Here is a 20,855-nt window from a genome sequence, read left to right as displayed (position 1 = left end):
GTTAAACACTAAACTTTTTGCAGCCTAACATTTTTGGTGATTTGGAAAGAAATATAATTTTTTGAGAAATTGATAAATATCTTTAAGGCCTATATACCATAAAAACTTGATAGTTAGCATGTGTGCTTACTATCAAGCGCTTTTGAAAACATGAAATTGTACCAACTGAGCTAATGGGGTTGAGACACACATTTGCAGGTTTACTTGTTCATATATAACCATGTGTATCAATGATTTGCTCAAAACTCTTTTTTGTGGATGGAGCTCTTTATGTTTGCATACGTGTATTAAAAGCGCTCGATAGTAAGCACATATGCTAACCCTAATCCCAACTTACATCACAACTCTTAACTCTAACCAAAAATCTTAACCCTAATCCAAACCCCTAAATCCAGCCCTAATCTTTACTTCATATCTTACCTGCATGGCAGACAAAGTTACTTTCATCCGTCCCATCTCCACATTCATCCATGCCATTACATGTCCAGTTGATTGGAATACATTTGCCATTGCTGCATCGAAATTCTGAATCTTGGTCACATAGTCTTGTGGCTGGCTCTTCACCTATGACGAACAAAAAAAAATTTGTTACAATGAAAATTGTTATGCTTTAAAATAAAAAATCTCGATTCCTTGCAGGTGATGATTCATTCCCCTGCATCAGATCATCAGTGCATGCCATATCTCCATATTTTGTAGCTACAACACACAGGGTCTTATAACATTCAGCCAAAGCCAATAGGGCTCAAATACTACTAAATAAGAGGGATATAACCAAATATTATGGGAAAGGGATATGGGGCTAGGATTTGACATATACCTTGACATTATCACCAAAACTGCCTGTCCAAATTTTGACCATGAAAACATAATTTTGGATCAGGGGAAAAAAATCACTTGATTTTTTTTTTTTTAATCACTGATTTAAATCAACTTTTTCCATTTCTTGCTTAAATTGACTGTTTTACTTCATTCTTAATGATTCTCCAACTTTTGGATACAATTAAAATACCTCTATGATGTTGTCACTTTGTCTATTGCTAAAAATTCATTTTCAAGGTGCAGAATTCAACAGGTTTGTTCCAGCATGATTTTACCAAATTTTTTCTTTGAAATATTCACATGTATAAAACATGTTTTGATTTTTTGTAAATACCTGGTAGGATTGTGTATATGACTAACATTCCACTGGTACTCTTTTGACTTTATCATGAGGTATAGCAGTTCTTGTAATGATTTAAATAAAAAAAATCTGATTTTTCCGATTTTTTTTTAAATCAAAAAAATCTACAACCCTGGGAAAATGTATGGGAAGCCCTGTGCCACATTATTTTTCGTCTTAGCTAGTCAGCTATGTCAATGCATTGAAGCACCTGTTTCGCAAGCTCATCTATGCGGTAAAAACATGTATGTATGTGTATACACCCGAGCTTTGAGTGAACACTTGGAATTTGAAAGTGTGCCCATTGAAATTGGCACTGATGCCACTGGGTCGCTAGGGTGAAAATAGTATGACATTCTTGGGATGCTATATATTTGTGCGACAAAAATGATGTAGTAAATTCTAATTTCACGCATTAACCTGCCAACCAATGCCTGCATCTTTGGTCAGTAGGTGGAAACGAGAGCAGACGACTGACAATTATAGCCAAGGGCGGAGCTATGTCATGCCGTTGAAAATAATTGAATCCCGATGAAAACAATATGCGCAAATCAATTATAAAGGCCACTGCGCATCACGTGTGTGACGCCTACGTTGAGTGCTTTTGACTCAATTGTTGCTAGGGAATTTAGCTCAATTTGTTGCTAAGCACCCGGATGTCCGCGCCCGTCTATAGTCGCATGACCAGTGACAAGTTCTTACCTGTAATGTACTCTAGAAGGAAGCCATGACGTAATACAAGTAAGTCAGATCTAAACCTCACAGTCACTGAGACGCCCTTTGCTGATATGTATGGCTGAGGTAGCTGGTTGCCACATAACAGACCTGTAGATTTGGATCCCCCATCGCTGATTTCCAGCGAGTCGCTGGTGCATCCATTACTTTCTTCAATGTCGAAAAATTTAAAACTGTGGAAAAATAGTACACTAGATTAGTAGATTTGCAACCATTATTAAAACAGCTGTAGCTGATTTAGGTCATTACCATTAGTTGCTCTTATGTGAAATAAGAGTTGAAAAGCTGCTTCCTGTAAAATACTTTTTTGTGCAGTACAACAGCATAATTATTGCAAGATGTTAATTTTTCTCTTAATTGTGCTCCTACTGATGATAAAAGTGCAGTGATTTATAGTGCGCTATGCACAGGCACACTTTACAGCTTGTATCTGATAACCCATCCCACCTTGCGACACTTTTGCCATTTTTACTTTGTGTTATTTTTTTTTTTTTACTGTTAATCAAGGTGACACCACGAGACAGCCATGCTGCAAGAACGGTCCACATGCATAGGTAGTTGGTTCAAGCAAATGGCAGCTATCGCGTGTCTGTGCATGGTATAAGAGAGCCTCCCACTCACATGACATGGTAATGTGTGGCATAATCTGATCCAATCAAGTCAGCAGCAATGACATTGAGATACAGGCAAAAAATTAAGGAACACAAATATGCACAGATACAATAAAAATATAAGTAAATGAGAATATTGCAACTAAGTATTGAGTGTATGCAATAAATCAACCGGTATGGTATAACAATTGAAATGGCAGCTATTTGGGGGACAGTTCTAAGATAGCTTAAGATGACAGATGGACAGGTGTCTAGATCGATTCCACAACCATTCATACCTATCACTTATTTTATTGTATTATCATGCAAAGTGTCCCTTGTTACCTGATGACAGAATTTTATTATGAGGATGACTCTGTCATGAGTGATGTTGAATTAATTGCAAATCATCAGTAAGCTTAAGTACTGAAATAATAATGACTTTGGTCTGAGTGGATTAGATCACATGACATTACAAGAGCCCCCCCCCCTCCCCCTCATTTTCAGTTCCTTAATTTTAGAGCTCCATCCTTACTTACCTTATAGTAACTACCTCATCAGGTCCAGGTTTTATATGCCATTTACATGCTACGAGTGGTGGATAATTATCTGGATAATTGGGACTTGTTATTTCACCATCTGGTCCATGCCGATCAGAAGTTCCACAAGTTCCTACAATGAAAACAAATGTACTAGTTACAAAATAGGCTGATGAAGACCGTAACTATGGTCAGGGCCCTACTGAAAATCAACATTGTAATATTTGTTGAGTAGGTTACCCTGTTTAAATATGGTTAATAAATAAATAAATAAATAAATATATGATTCAGACCATGATTCAGGTTTGCATGCGCAGCTAATATCAGTTTGCTTGTTGTAAAGTCACTGGCTGGGCACTTATATGGGCATGGGCAGTTAATGGAACGAAAACGGTACTTGTTGAATATTTGATGTCGCATCTTCAGAGTGTGTATGACCTTTAGGTGCTGAAGCATGACATGTACACACAGGTAGCTTTAATTTCTCCTCTGCTTTTGAACTTGACTTTCATTGTATTGGTTCCTGTTTTTAGGTCAATATCCAGCAACAGGGTGATCACTTCATGTACATTTCAAGCAGCGTTCGAAATTTTGGTTGTCCGGTTGCCCGGGACAACTAAAAAAGTGGCTGGACAACCAAAAATACTGATTCGGTTGTCCGCCGGACAACCATAAATCTGTAGCCAAAATGGACCTTTGTACATACGGACAACCAAAAACTAAGACGGACAGCCAGAAATTGTAACCTGGTTGTCCGTGGGACAACCATTTATTTTTCCTTAATTCGAACACTGATTTCAAGTCTTCTTTGTTTCTTTCAATTGGAAATTGACAATTTTTAATTTATTTGTAAATTTATTCAGGTTATTCCATCAATGTGGTAACAAGGATACAAATAAGAGCTTTAGTACTAGGACTCAGTTTTGGGAAAAAGTAAGTCCTGGTTCACTTGAATTACGTCAGGACCATGACTCACTTTTGTCGAAACGGGACTCAATTAGTAACAGTCAGAATTTGAGCCAAAATGGTCTATCTAATGGCACAGTTTAATAGTTTATACTTTCAACAATAATAGCTCAAATTTTGACCTCACATTGCAAAGACACTCCTTTTTGGTTCACCATTTCCCATTTCGTGGGTATGGTGATGGGCTACATTTCAGGACAAAAAGTGTAGCCTGGTGTTGCGATTTTTAATATCAATGGGCTAGAGTAGGCAACCCATGGGCCCGGCCCATGCACTCCGTGCATTCACGGGTATTCATGCTCGTCGAAAATTTCACGAAATAAGGGGTGTTTTCAGATGAAGAAACGCGATTCGAGAAAAACAAAAAAAAGGGGTGTTTTTTCAAACCACATGTTCGCGAAATTGAAAAAAAAAGGGTATTTTCATAGAGCAGCCTATATGGTTATATATTTAGCGCTTTATGGAAAATAGGGGTATTGTCGAAGGGCAAAGGGCATGAATACCTGCGGATGCACGAAGTGCGGGACCGGGCTCATGGGTCTGAAACAAGTCCCGTAGCCTGTGTGCTTATTTTCACCCTTGTGTAGTAATCCGACTGGAAGATGTGACATTTATTCTTAAAATGTACATGAAGAGACTTGTGTAAGTGTTGACAACAAGCTTAGTTTACTAATATACTTACTGTCACTTTGCACCACTGGGAGTTGGAAGAGTAAGGAAACTGTGAACAAAAGAGAAATATTGAAATATTAATTAACAAATCACATAATTAGAGGTTTTAAATGACTGATATTATGATTATGGTGGTGTGCAAAAATGCATGACCCTTGTGATGGGGTAAAGTTAACTTTTAGGGCAAGGGCATTGATTTTTGCCGTTTTCACATCAACAAAAATCATATCGGCCATTAGCCTCGCTCATAAACATCACAAAACCATTGTTGTTATAATGATATTTTGTTATTAATTACTAAAAATGACCAAAATCAAAATAAAATGAAAATCCATCAAAAATTAAATTGACCAAGCCAGTACTGCATGCAGTTAATATTGCAGTAATATGCAAATTTGTGTGCATTGATTTTTGTCAATGCACGAAACACACTTATCAAAGATCCACTACCATTGGTTCATTGCTTCATGAATATTAATAGTACGGTGCATGAATTATTGGATGGGACAATTGTATAGGCCTACATTAAACATTTCTCAATTTTCTGTTTGGACTAAGCATTTCCAGCAAAGCCCTGTTCCATATTTCATTGGGCTTTTTAAACAATAGCTCCACCTTGGACTTGTGCAACATCATGGCCATATAAAATTATAATTAAAAAATACAATACTGTATTTTGCAAAGATCTATCGTACTGGTCGAGCGATCATGTAAAATCACGACTGCGTCATGTGATGCTACACAGATTAATCGGCGAATGAGGTGCTGATGACATGTTTCACTAGCCAATCAGAATCCGATTTCATGTTTACACCATAAACTGCGCCAAAATAAATTTTGCAGAAGATAATAATTCTATTTACATGTTTGGGCAGCCATTATACTTTCTATAGTGTGTGTGATTGCTGTGGTTTTGCTATTTTGATGCCATTTTGAAATGTGCAATTATTTTACGTAAATTTGCATGCAATTTGGCTTTTAAAGGGTTAGGCTACAAGCTGCTTAAAATAAAACATTACACACATACAAAACAAATTATGGTTTTCATTTGAGCAAAGCCAAAAAGATGAAATCCACTTTTTGATAAAATTTCACAAAATGTAAACTGTTTCTGCACAATATTGTGAAAATAAGCCATATCATAAAACGAAACTCTCTGCTTTTGTTCATGGCTTCGTGTGAAGTGATCCATACTACATTGTATACAGTGTAAAATTATCTAAACACAAGGTACAAAGTATTGCACAGAGTCATGTAATCAGCACAATGACTGTGCTAGATCTGGGACTAATTCTATAGCCTATCCTACATGTACATGCACATGATGTATAGAATTATGCACGAATAATTGTATTGTGCGCGCCCATGGATTTATACAATGTGTTCATACACTTTATTTATCCTAAATATTTCTAGAATTTAGGAATGAAAGTTAAAAACTCCAGATGTCTCTGGTCATCAACAAAGTAACATAATACAGATTCACACTGGATAAGAGCAATAAACATACCAAAATTTCTAATGCATAAAGCATTTATTTTGACTGAAACAAAATTTAGTATATAATTAGTGTCTGTGTTTTTGATTAGCAGCCACCTTGATTTGAATTGAAGATGGTCAGAAAATGGATACTCATTTAAACTTGCACTTTATAGTGGCACATAACCAGGGAAAAAGGGGGACTTCCCCTGTGAGAAGCCGACTTCCCCTGTGAGAAGCCCCCCCCACATGCTGGCCAGCCTGATATTTATGATTTGTATGCCTTTTTTTGTACTTTTAGCCCATTTTTGGCAATGTTCATTAATTTTTCCCCATGAAAGTTGCCTCCCCACCACCTCTCTGAAAAAGTTCTAGCTGTGCCACTGGCACCAAACTCATTCAAATGTCATTGTGGTACATGTACAGTCAGTCTACTCTGAAATTTTTTGTACAAAGTACCGACACGGACGCACACATTGTGCCGACTTTGAAGGCACGCGTACCTGCAGCAGAGATGCAGTACTGAGAACTCTTTACGCGCTGTATACGTGCGCGTTGTCACTTAGTACTTCAGTGGACGAACTGTAGGTGCAAATCAGTTTTGTAGTCAGTTCCACTGAAGTACACAGACAAGAAAACTAAGTACTGTTCAAAGGAGATAACATCATACATGCTTTATTAGAAATACCAGGAAAACAAAAACACTTTTCTTTCCAGAGAGGCTCAGGTTTTGTATGAGCGAATAAGAGAGGCTGAACTGGTCTATTTGAATAAACAATCAATTATTTCAAAGAAAGTATCAATTAACGATCATATTGCACACAATAACACCTTATAACAAGGCCAACATAATGCAACAACAATAATTGTATTACAAATAATATATCAAAACAACAATTACAGGTCACATCTATTCAACAGTCCCTGATGGCCATAAGCAGAAACTGTGACATGTGTGATATAATTATATCAAATCAAGTCATGCATAATAACTACAATGTACATGTAACTTAGTTTGGTAATCACTAATCAGCATTTACTTCTATTATCAATTTGGCTGATTAAAGGTCATGGGTTTGAAGATTTGTTATTATGACTTGCAAACTTTGAAATGTCACAACAAAAGACAAATTAAAATGCATTTATATGTAAATACTGCTTTAAATTGTAAAATTTTACATTCATTTTGGTGTGCTCCAGGGGTATGGGTATGCAGCATTTTGTGAAACCCTACCATGCAATCCAGGGGATTGGGTGGCAGAAACAATGTGAGAGTGGGTGACGGGGAATGTAATTAGGTAAATGTATTAAGTCTGAAAATTACAAGCCTCATCAGTTCCAAACTTCCCTGGGCTGCTGGGGGGGGGGGGGTACTTGAACAGTGTATAATATTTTCTGATGTGATTCTCAATTGACAGTAGTAAACGATTGATCAGGTCTATAGTATACTATAGGCACCGGAGTTTCGTGTGATTTAAAACGGCAAAATGCGCTGGCCACTTTTCAAAGTGCACGAAAATGCGCCAAAAAATAGGTCAAAATGCGCTAAAATGCGTGATCCCCTGTTATCAATTGCAAAACAAAAAAAACATCGGTAAAACGATGGCATGTCAATCAATTACAAACGACTTCCGGTTCATTTCCAGTTTCTGGAAAAAATAAAAAATATAGAGAGCGACCATCACAAATCGTCGATCGAAATGTCGAAAGGGCAAATTTCCCCACATTATGCTTGGTTTAATGATCGTTATTTGTATTTTGATGTACATAAGTGAAGTTAGAACCAATATTGCGTGAATTTTCTTGTAAATGCTGCCGATTTGGGGCATAAAATCGTAAGTTTTAACTTTAAGCTTATCGATGGGTCAAAATCGTGAACATTCTCGATGGAACCCAAAATGCGCTTTGGACACCCAAATGCGCGAAAATATCGCTTTTATGCGAACCAGCATAAATGTCCGGTGCCTAGTATACTAGAACTTCCATGGTCAAAGAGATTTAAAAATATAGACTTATCAATTGAGACTCACTGGGCATATATATGCAAGTTGGTCTTTCTTGAATAAGTTTAGCCCTGTATTTTGCTGTGTGCATAGGATATAGTTTTCAAATGAAAATGGTTCACCAAGATTGTTAATTCCAGGCCAGGGGGGGGGGGACTCTAAGTTTGGTTTTGGTAGGGACGGGCCGCTGAGAATGTGAAAGTGGACCCATAAATATACCAATTTTTCAAGAAATTTGGACCAATTAATATACCAAAAGTCAAAATTTTCGGCCGAATTTAACCCAAATTGTCTTAGTTTTTACAAATTTTGGGAAAATTTTGACAATTTTGGCTAGATTAAGGAAAAATTGGGATATTTTCCAAAAAAAATTGATAAAATTTTGAAAAAAAGGACCCATTCATATACCAAAATTGGCTTTGAAAAAGGGGTCGTTGATATACCAAAAGGCTGAAAATGCTACCCATATTTGCGGCACATCCCGTATGGTCATTTGTACTGAGTACCCCCCCCCCCCGGATTCCAGGTTTATACAGAATATGTCAAAATGCATTGATCAGACTTGACAAACAATTCACTTGATGTTAGCGGGAATACGACAGCTCAAAATAAATGCATTATTGTTGTCATGGTAACTAATGCAATGGTACCGGTACGGAATTGGACATCTTTATATGGAAAAAAAGGAAAATATCAACCTATAAATAAATTTTAAAATATGTACACAAGATAAAGGTAGCACATTGATATACAAGACTTCATAGAAATGCAGTGGCATCTTCCAATCCACTAGAATACATGTACATCCAGTACGATTCAGATGCTGCGGAAGATTTTAAATATTGGCCCAAGTTATGGGGGGGGGGGGTCCTATGGTACTTACTCATAGCCACCAAAATTATTGCCCTGGTTTATTAGGTGTTCTGTGTTCATTTTTACATTTGACCAAAATAATACCACACATTTCAGTTTTAGACAGGTCTGTTTGCAGGAGGAATGGCTTATCATCATGAGTTCTAAATAAATTTCCTATAATATCCAGTGAGGCCTAGGGATGATCTAACATTCTTTTCATATATGCACTTAATAATGGTAAATTTGATTGCTTTTTCAATTGTCATTTTTGAAAAAAAAAAAAGGGGTGGGCATTTAATAGAGACTGGGCACTTACATGTATTAGGAACAATACGGTATATCATACATGTATAATGATACACAAAATGAAAGTAGAATGGGAAAAACAGATTTTCCAACAAATCACTGAAGCAGAAATGTTGATCTTGTGGTACATTTTGAACAAACTTTAACATGTACATTTTCATAAATCATTACCGGTATTAATTTCTTATTTTGCTTTGCTTGACTACACTTCTTTTAAGGGGGTACTACACCCCTCGATAAATTTTTGTCTATTTTTGCAAAAAAAAAAAAAACTAATAACACAGTGGTAAAAAATTTATGTATATTATAGGGCAAGGAATCTAACTACCACACTGAAATTTCATAAACCCAAGACAAGCGGTTCGTTATTTATGATAAGAAATAAGGTACCGATAGGATGTACCTCATTTTCTATCATATATACTGAACCGCTTATCTTGAGTCACTGAAATTTCAGTGTAGTACTTGGATTCCTTGCCCCAATAATATACATAACTTTTGTTACCAGTGTGTTATTATTTTTGAGAAAAATGCAAAAATAGTCACAATTTACCACAGGGGTGTAGTACCCCCTTAATATCTACATACATGTACATGTACATACTAAACCAAGAACTGTCTTGATTATAATCTTATCAATTGGTACCTAGTATAAATAGGCAAAATCAATACTAGAAATCACATGCATGCCTATGTTCCAGGGTCGGTGTTGCAAGTACTGACCTAGGTCAACAGTAAATTTATTAAGGTAGGGACAGAGTCCCGGGAATTCGAGTCCCGCCCGGGTAGCCGAGTACCCGGGCAGGAATTCCATGCCCGGATACCCGAAATTCAAAAAAAAAAATAATTGATACTTTTATTCATGTCATACTCTATTTATGATTTCAAAATGCATTCAAATTCAATGCATTTTGAAATCATTAATAGACTATGACATGAATACAAAGTATCAATTTTCATATTAAAAATACAAAACATCTTGAAATTTTTTTTTTTTTGAGGTCAACCATGAATGATCCTAGCATTTAGGTCTAGGTCCAGGGACACTACAAGTACAAAACCGGAAGAAAAAAAAAATAAACGGGTACCGGGAACAAAATTACCCGAAAATCCCTACCCTAAAATTTATCATTTCAACTCTGTTTACCAATATTTTGGACTTGGAGAGTTTTCCTTAAATTAAAATATAAAATAACCTAACTTCTAAAGAGGCAACTCAGGGAAATGAATAAATGATCCCAGGATCATTTAGGGCAAAAAGCAAGAGAACTATGTGTCAAACACAAGACCATGGAAAGATGTGTTGCCAAAGTTGCGCTTTTTTGCAACCTTTTTATTTACGGTACAGAATAAACACTAAATATTATTGTGCTAAATTAATGAAGGACATGAATATTTCATATATACGACACCTACAACAGGGTATGCCCTAATGTGCAAGAATTATATGTATCCTTATGCCACATTTACAGGTTCATGTAACTTGCATAATACTAGGTACATTTATCTAGGTAGTACTTATTAAAACAAGCCTCCCTGGTTCTACACACCATCTGTGAACAATATTTACATGTATGTATTATTAATTTTTTTTTTTTTTTAATTTCAGTGTTTTTTATTTTTACAAGAAATCACACACTGATACTGTATAGAGCTGTTATTTTTATGGTGGTTTTATATTCGTGAATTTTGCGAGTGGGCGTGCAGGTGTGAAAATAACACCACGCGAAAATACTGTTTTTATAAGAAGTTTTTTTAAATAAATATTCTGCAAAATTTAGCATTTTTCAACAATGTTTGGTAAAAGATTTCAAACATGGTCAAAATTCAAAAAAAGGCACAGCACATAAATTGGGCTACATGCTACACTAGTTTTCACATACTTTGAGCGTACAGGTTTGAAAGACAAATTTTAGGCCTAAGTTAAGGGGGTACGGCACCCCTGGCCAATTTTGTGCCTATTTTTGCATTTTTCTCAAAAATTATAGCGCATTGGTGACAGGTAAGATATTTATATTGTAGAGGCAAAGACTACAACTACTGCACTGAAATTTCAGCAACTCAAGGCAAGTAGTTAATATTGATTTATTGATCAAATATTGGTTTTCCCTCATTTTTGACTGTACATGTAACTCCACAACTGTTGTCTGTGCTGAAATAAAATTTCCAGTGCAGTAGTTGTAGTCCTTGCCCCTATAACATACATATCTTACTTGTCACCAATGCGCTATAATTTTTGAGAAAAATGCAAAAATAGGCACAAAATTGGGCAGGGGTGTAGTACCCCCTAAAAGTGAATGTAAAGTAGTAATAATATGCGAGCATCATGTAAACTCATGGGTCAATTCCAGGTGAACATTTTACTCTAGTGTTTTCCAGTGGTGGGGGCATGGGGGGAAAATGCCCTCCAGTCAGAACTCTTGCCCCCTGTTCCCCCCCCGTAAAAACCAAAAAGTACGAAAAAATACCACTTTTGCAGCAATTTTTGCATAAAATATGTTGATTCCCCTGAAATGTACTTTTCCCCCTTAATGCCCCCCCCCCCCCGCCCTGAAAAAAATTCCTCGCACCGCCACTGGTGTTTTCTAGGGAAATATTTGCTGATTTGTTCATCAGTGGTGTGTTGTTTATCAGTTACCTCGACTCAATCACAAACTGATATCTTCTGATAAACATTTGTTTACAAATCAATTTTTAAATACAATCAAATCAAAATGGTGGGATATAATACAATCCTTGCACCATAAACTTACATAAAAAACAAAAAGCAATACGGTAACCAATGTGTATACATACATGACATTAAGCATGTGCATATGACCTTGTGCAAAATAAAATATATCAATCATAAATTCTTAACCAGAGCTCTATAAAAATCTTGACAATTATTCGGGGTGTAATAGACAATAAATTTAGACATTGATTTAATTAATTTCGTGTACAGGGGCGACTTGTATCAACTGGAAAGGAACAGCTATAAAACAGTGGATGTAAATACGGTTCAAAAAATATCTTTTTCACCGCCCAGCTGCGTATCTACAAGTATTGCCTGATAGAACACGGGTAATTCTATTTTCACTTGGAACAACTCTCTGCACTTACAATATATTGGTACCTCATTAGCCCTGTGTGTTATTCGGGCTGTATGTAGATACATGGCTGGGTGTCAAGGCTATCTATTACCATTTAAGGTTTTTTTTTTTTTTTTTTTTTTTCTTTACATTTAAAAATGTAAAGAAAATTATAAAAAAAAATCAAACCAAAACACGTCAACAATGGTTGACACCAAAAGGCAAAACAATTTGAAATTATTAAAATACAATGTAAAGTGCACAATGCACATTAATTTGAAAAGTGCACAACATATTTTTACTGAATTGTCCGTATTCTAAATTTCAAATTTTAGTGTCAAATGGAGGCATTCAACATTGAATTTACATAGTATGACCGAAATCATAAATAAATAATACGGACACTTTTCAAATTTTGTGTGCACTTTTTTTTTCAAATTGATGTTTTTTTAAAAGGGTTCAGTCTTTATATAAAACTAGTGCACCTGCAGCTGTAAGAGCCCTGATGCTGTGAGAGCACTGGCATGATAGCGATACTGTTTGACCCCAGATGACCTTTGACCTCGGTGTAATTTTTTTCATGCTCCCCTCATACAAAGGCTTCCACTCACCAAGTTTAAGCCCAATAGGGCAAAGTTTCAATTTAGCCCCTAGATGACCTTTGACCTCGGTTGACCTCAATTTTGTTTTCCACATATATCCCCCTTATATCAAGGATTCCACCCACCAAGTTTGAGCCCGATAGGACAAAGTTTGAAATCCATGACCTTTGACCTCGGATGACCTCCATATAATGTTTTTCATGCTCCCCTCATTCGAAGGATTCCACCCACCAAGTTTGAGCCCGATCGGACTAAGTTTGAAATTTGACCCCTCCGTAATGACCTTTGACCTCGGTTGACCTCGATTTTATTTCGCGCATATATTCCCCTCGTATCAAGGATGCCACCCACCAAGTTTGGGCCCGATCGGACAAAGTTTGAAATTTTGACCTTTGACCTTGACCTCCGATGACCTTCAAAACCACATGGCCAACATGCTTTTCCCAAGACCTATCTATATCCAAAATTTCAGCACGATGTGTTGAAGTGCGGCGAAACGCATAGCCGGACAGACAGACAGACAGATAGATACACAGATAGACAGATAGAGACCGCTTATTATTTTATTAGTATAGATAGATAGATAATGACCTTTGACCTCGGTTGACCTCAATTTCATTTCGGGCATATATTCCCCTCGCACCAAGGATTCCACCCACCAAGTTTGAGCCCGATCGGACAAAGTTTGAAATGTAACCCCTCCGTAATGACCTTTGACCTCGGTTGACCTCAATTTCATTTCGGGCATATATTCCCCTCGCACCAAGGATTCCACCCACCAAATTTGAGCCCGATCGGACAAAGTTTGAAATTTGACCCCTCCGTAATGACCTTTGACCTCGGTTGACCTCGATTTTATTTGGGCATATATTCCCCTCGCACCAAGGATTCCACCCACCAAGTTTGAGCCCGATCGGACAAAGTTTGAAATTTGACCCCTCCGTAATGACCTTTGACCTCGGTTGACCTCGGTTGACCTCAATTTCATTTCGGGCATATATTCCCCTCGCACCAAGGATTCCACCCACCAAATTTGAGCCCGATCGGACAAAGTTTGAAATTTGACCCCTCCGTAATGACCTTTGACCTCGGTTGACCTCGATTTTATTTCGGGCATATATTTCCCTCGCACCAAGGATTCCACCCACCAAGTTTGAGCCCGATCGGACAAAGTTTGAAATTTGACCCCCTCCGTAATGACCTTTGACCTCGGTTGACCTCGATTTTTATTTTGGGCATATACTCGCCTCGTAGCAAGGATTCCACCTACCAAGTTTGGGCCCGATCGGACAAAGTTGAAAAATTTGACCTTTGATCTTGACCTCCGATGACCTTTCAAACCACCCCATAAACGTGGAATGCCCGATACCTATCTATATCCGAAATATCGAACGATGCGTCAAGCGGCTAAACGCATAGCGGATAGACAGACAGACAGAGCTCATTATTTTATTAGTACTAGTGCACCTGCGGCTGTGAGAGCCCTGATGCTGTGAGAGCACTTATTGGGGTATGGGCGCTTATTGGGGTATGGGCGCTTATTGGGGTATGGGCACTTATTGGGTGTGGGCACTTATTGGCGTATGGGCGCTTATAGAATTCATTGGCAGCAAGTTTGGGCCCGATCGGACAAAGTTTGAAATGTGCAAATCATTTGCAGCAATGCATTGTGGGTAGACATTACAGTGCATTTCAAATTGGGCAGATAGCCAAAAGCTGAATGACACCCGCTTGGGCAGCTTGAAACTTGTTGTAGATTGTCTACTGGATTCTTTTTATCCACTTGCTGCTTTGTATCCACGGGGTATTTTCCCCATTTGACCTTTGACCTTGACCTCCGATGACCTTGAAAACCACATGGCCAACATGCTTTTCCCGATACCTACCTATATGCGAAATTTCAGCGCGATGCGTCAAGCACGCTAAACGAGCAGCCGGACAGACAGATAGATAGACAGATAGACAGACAGATACAGCCCGCTTATTATTTTATTAGTACTAGTGCACCTGCGGCTGTGAGAGCCCTGATGCTGTGAGAGCACTTATTGGGGTATGGGCGCTTATTGGGGTATGGGCGCTTATTGGGGTGTGGGCACTTATTGGCGTATATGGGCGCTTATAGAATTCATTGGCAGCAAGTTTGGGCCCGATCGGACAAAGTTTGAAATGTACAAATCATTTGCAGCAATGCATTCTGGGTAGACATTACAGTGCATTTCAAATTGGGCAGATAGCCAAAAGCTGAATGACACCCGCTTGGGCAGCTTGAAACTTGTTGTAGATTGTCTACTGGATTCTTTTTATCCACTTGCTGCTTTGTATCCACGTGGGGTATTTTCCCCATTTGACCTTTGACCTTGACCTCCGATGACCTTGAAAACCACATGGCCAACATGCTTTTCCCGATACCTATCTATATCACGAAATTTCAGCGCGATGCGTCAAGCACGGCATGTAAACGCATAGCCGGACAGACAGATAGAAAGACAGATAGACAGACAGATACAGCCCGCTTATTATTTTATTAGTAAAGATAGATAGATTGTAAATTCATACGTAGTTGGTATAATTTAAATTAGAAGAATTTTTTTGACTTCAACACTACTTAAAATTTGATCGCTTACCGGGAGCGCTTTCACAGTATCAACTGCGTCCTCAGCCGGATGTTATGTTATGTTGAAGTCAAAAAAATTCTTCTAATTTGGTTCAGTCTTTGTTATCAACCACTAGTGCACCTGCGGCTGTGAGAGCCCTGATGGTGTGAGAGCACTGGCATGATAGCGATACTGTTTGACCCCAGATGACCTTTGAACTCGGATGACCTCGGTGCAATTTTTTTCATGCTCCCCTCAGTTATACGAAGGATTCCACCTATCAAGTTTAAGCCCAATAGGCAAAGTTTAAATTGAGCCCCTACATGACCTTTGACCTCGATTTTGTTTTATGCATATATTCCCCTCGTATCAAGGATTCCACCCACCAAGTTTGAACCCGATAGGACAAAGTTTGAAATCCATGACCTTTGACCTTTGACCTCGGATGACCTCCATATAATGTTTTTCATGCTCCCCTCATACGAAGGTTTCGACCCACCAAGTTTGAGCCCGATCGGACAAAGTTTGAAATTTGACCCTCCGTAATGACCTTTGACCTTGGCTGACCTCGATTTTATTTCACGCATTATATTCCCCTCCTATCAAGGATCCCACCCACCAAGTTTGGGCCCGATCGGACAAAGTTTGAAATTTTGACCTTTGACCTTGACCTACGATGACCTTCAAAACCACATGGCCAACATGCTTTTCCCGATACCTATCTATATGCGAAATTTCAGCGCGATGCGTCGAAGCACGGCGAAACGCATAGCCGGACAGACAGATAGATAGACAGATAGATAGACAGACAGACAGATACAGCCCGCTTATTATTTTATTAGTAAAGATTGCTGACTTGTTTTAGAATGCCAATAGGTTTTTTTTTATTTATTTTTTTATGTTTACGGTTTACACCGTGTAAATTACACATTTAGCAATTTTTCTTAAAGGTGAACCTCATTGAAAATAAAGTTATATATCAATGGAAAGCTTATGATGTCAGGATATTAAAATTATTTTTTCTGATTTTTTTGATGGCCAATAAAGCTGAAAAATTAAAAAAATGATTGAATTTTTGGTCTTTTTTAAGGCGCCCAAAAAGCACCCAAATCATTCGTCTATGACCTTGGGAATGCTCGTGACGTAAGCTCAGGGTTCGCAGTCACATGATTTTACTCGGAAACGTGTAAACAAGACTTGCTTCCTGTACTTTGCAAGCTGCCCGGCAAGTTTTTCACAATAAAGCTTGAAATTAGAGGAATCTTCAAGTTGCTGGTTCCTTCTATATATTAGAAATAATAGAATTATTGTCAACACATAAATTTTCCGTAAATTTTTGACAAAATTAGTCATAACTGGCTGGGTATAACTGGGTAATTGAGTTTGAATTTCGCGCTGAGATCAATCCCATGCGCAAATGCTTGCTGCTACCGATGTCATGGACTGAATAAATATGATCGAATAACAAATTAAATACTTGTTTGTGACATTCCCTATATATTCTTGATTCATTGTAAAATGTCTGATTAAAAAAATATCGTCTTGCAGTAATCCAAAATTAATAAAAACCTCCGATTGCATCAAATCCAGCCCATATAAAGGTTTTCATATTTAGCGTATTGCGGTAATACATTCTTTCCACACAATCGCGATTGAAAGAAACAGATACTCGGGCAGATACTTTATTATAAAATAAATACAATTTAGGCTTAGTAGACCGTTATTTGATGGAATTCTGAAATCTGAATAAAATTAAAATATTGTCACTTGTGTCATGATTCTTTAATGATAGTACAATCAGTGTATGGTACTGAAAAAGTGAAACATTCATGTTTTATGGATTACCGAACACGACGCGTAAATTGCTGCTGAAGTGCAGGGACGGATATGCACAAACACAGCGTTTCGCTTCGGGCTTCGTCCTCTGTGTTTCATGGGGTGTTTCAGCAAATTTGATCAATCGTTCCCTTATATTTGGAACATTTACAGGAATAAATTTTGCTGATGAAGTAGCAATAAGTTGGAAATATCAGAATGTGAATATCAAATTGGTCATTTTGTCTGCAAGTACAGTACAGTCAAGAGATACCAAACACTCGGGCGTAGTGAGACTCAGTCAGTCACTGAGCTCATCCCGTATGTATACGAGTTCGCCTATCATACATGACCGGTTGTAAAGCTAAGAAATAATTTAAAAAAATCCTGTACAGTGTACATGTACCTTATTCTATTCCTTCATTTTCTCATTGTGATAAGTTCATCTCAACTTGGTGTGACGATCTGAACTGGTAGCACTAGCAGTTATTTTTTGTAATCTGTTTTCATTCCGGTTCTTCGCTGAATCTTCGCTCTTCGTGCTTTACTGTAATATTCCCTATGCATATCGTGGATGGCTTGGCCTATCCCAAATCACCCCGCCAGCACTTTCCCCATTTTAAATCCACACACTTTATTCAGGAACTTCATTCTTAATTTGATCATGATATTTCCTTCATATTATTCTTATTTTATTGAAGATATTTTTCATGTAAAGTACATGTAAGTTGACAATGACTGAATTCGTGCATTGGCCCGATGCATGCCACAGTAATACACGGACATTGTGTTTACAATCAAACCCGGAAGTAACTGTGTGTCCCTGGGCTGACGTCATCAACGAAAGCGCCCAATTTGAACGATTTCGTTTTGTAATTTAGGGGGTGCCAAAATCCAATCTTTGCATGGAGATTATGTCTAGCCTGATACGCTATGCAAATAAAAAATATTCTTTTCTGCTTCCTGACATCATAAGCTTTCCATTGATATATAACTTTATTTTCAATGAGGTTCACCTTTAATGTTTAAATGGCTCCCAGATGTTTAATATTGACAGCCTTACTCAAAAAAATATTACTTTTTATTTGAGCTAAATAATGATCACACAAAATGTCAACCAATATGGATAATGCCATGTATTATGTAGTTTATGTACACAAAATTGAAATATATTGTGTGACATGTGTCAGAAAACAAATGAAGTGAGTCACATATGGGACCAAAGTTCATCATCATAGAAGTACACACAACTCCTGATTTCAGAATTAAACCTATTGCCCGAAAGGCTTTTTGGTGACTGGAAGGGAAAGAAGGGAGGAATAAAGAGAGAAAACAAACAAAAAAGTTGTTTGCTCCAGGTGGGTGGGATTCGAAGCCAAGACCCCTCGCATGCGAAGCACTAGGTTATCGACACTTAGCCACGGGTCTTACACTGGCCGGGCCAGCGAAAGCGTGCCTATACATATCATGTACATATATGTATATCACTTAGAAAAATTCGAGCCAGGTTACATACCAACTGTGGGGAACATTCAGACAAAGACAAGACAAAGACTTTTTTGTCTTTGTCTTGTTCCCCACATCAAGTTGGTATACCTGGCTTGAATCTTTATCTTTATTATATTCTAGGTATCCTCTTTTATCATACCATCAAGTAATTTCCTGTGTTTTCATTGAATAAGCACCCCAATTTACTGACATGATATTTCTCGTATTTTATTTATTTACTTATAACGATAGGCTAGAAAGCCTGGACAAACCCACTACTGTCTGTTCAATTAGCTTAGATTCTTGTATTTTTAAGATATTTGAAAAACTAAAACACTGTGGTCAAAGTCATCAAAGAATAGTGTTAGCTCAGCCTTAGACCCAACGTGATTTATACTTTTCAAATTCCAAAGTTCAATTTGAAACCCCATTTCTTTTCAATTTTGGTCTTTTCCCGCGATATTTTTATAAAAAGCCGTAGAACGTCGGGTACCATAAACTTTTTTGAATCAATCCATTTAGTGCAATGGAGACGAATGTCATAATAATTAGATGCGCTGAGATATAGTATTCGACCATCCGCATCAGTAAGTATTGTCCAGCTAAATAGATATATTTGCCAGTAGGCCTAACTTTTTTATGTTGAAACCGTTGAATCATTACGTTATTATAAAAATGTGAATATGAACTAAGGTTTTCCAGAGAAGATGTAATAAAGAGGAGGTTGATCAAGCTATCCTCAAACAAATTATGTGTGAGACCGCTCACTCAAAGTAAATGATGAATCACCCTATTTAGCTGCTTTACAATAGAATACCACAATAGGGTTTGTACCGGGATGGGTGTGATACACAAGTTGCAGCTAACTGATTTTAGGATAGGTCAGTGTGTGCATGTCATCATGCCATACACACCATGCATGCAGACCCTGTCATCTTGTCAGATTTCAGATAAAATATGACTGAAGTTCCATGGCAAATTATAATTTTTGCTACTTGTTGCCACTTTCAGACTCTATTATTTATGATAAAGAATGTTATCAATTATCAGAATATCTTTATTAGGTTGGCAGGAAATGACAGGAAAATACATAAAATAATAAAATAGAAATGATCAACAATCATCACCTCTCTAAAAAAATCCTAAAAATTTCTTCTTTAGAAATTTATATATTTACAAAAAACGGTGGATTTGGGGGGAAATTTTACAGCACTCGATTTCTTTCTTGTATTATCCACATGTGGTATCCCATCCAAGCAGCAGGTCCTTAACACACGCGTTTCATACTTTTTAACAAATTCTCTATAGAAACATTGGAAATATTTTCAATTCTGAAGTGAAAATTGGTCAACCATGGGCGGTCACACACATAACATCATAGGATATTTCAAGTTGATGTCTAACTACTTGAGAATAAAGGACTATGAATAGATGCGACAGGATTACCTACGGGATTATCTCAAGGATATAATTCCGTTGACCCTCCTCTTTATTACATCTTCTCTGGGTTTTCCAGAATAGGCCCAGCTTATATAAATACATTCCTTGCGTATTTATATTTATTATTGGAAAGAAATGATGGTGTTAAACAAAACTCAATTTACATTGTAAACCAGTTGAAATAAGAACGAAATCCATAATTTTAATGTCATTGTTTAGGAAAAAGATAATGCTCAACATAATGTTATGCATAAAACGTATTCACAAGCATATAATTTCGTGCAACAAAAACATGTGGACAATCGTCACCTATAGACTCTATCCAATAACCGGAACGACATAACAATTGAAATGGCAGGACAGATTGTTTTGCTGAATTGGATAGGGTCTATACCCTAAGTTGAGAATGGACCATCCCACTCGATTTGTGAAAAGGTCGCGAACCCTTTTGGTGGACCCAAGTAACTGCCTAAAATGAGGCAAAATTGAAAAGAAATGGGGTTTTAAATTGAACGTTGGAATTTGAAAAGTTAAAATC

General features: G+C 37.3%; 1 protein-coding gene across 2 annotated transcripts in view; it reads right to left on the bottom strand.

Annotated features, from left to right (window-relative positions):
* The window catches only part of LOC140135807 (low-density lipoprotein receptor-related protein 12-like), a 31,981-nt gene that overhangs the window by 6,886 nt on the left and 4,240 nt on the right, over positions 1-20,855 (bottom strand). For both annotated transcript variants that reach the window (XM_072157428.1, XM_072157429.1), the window contains exons 2-5: positions 4,675-4,713; positions 3,027-3,159; positions 1,865-2,070; positions 421-564 (exon numbers count right to left, since the gene is read on the bottom strand). In XM_072157428.1, coding sequence (XP_072013529.1) covers positions 421-564; positions 1,865-2,070; positions 3,027-3,159; positions 4,675-4,713 — 522 coding nt within the window. The remainder of the gene's footprint in view (positions 1-420; positions 565-1,864; positions 2,071-3,026; positions 3,160-4,674; positions 4,714-20,855) is intronic.

This window comes from Amphiura filiformis, chromosome 16 (genome assembly GCF_039555335.1).
Source record: "Amphiura filiformis chromosome 16, Afil_fr2py, whole genome shotgun sequence".
NCBI classification, from domain to species: domain Eukaryota; kingdom Metazoa; phylum Echinodermata; class Ophiuroidea; order Amphilepidida; family Amphiuridae; genus Amphiura; species Amphiura filiformis.
Note: the sequence above shows the minus strand (reverse complement) of the source record. Positions and strands in the feature narration are given on the sequence as shown.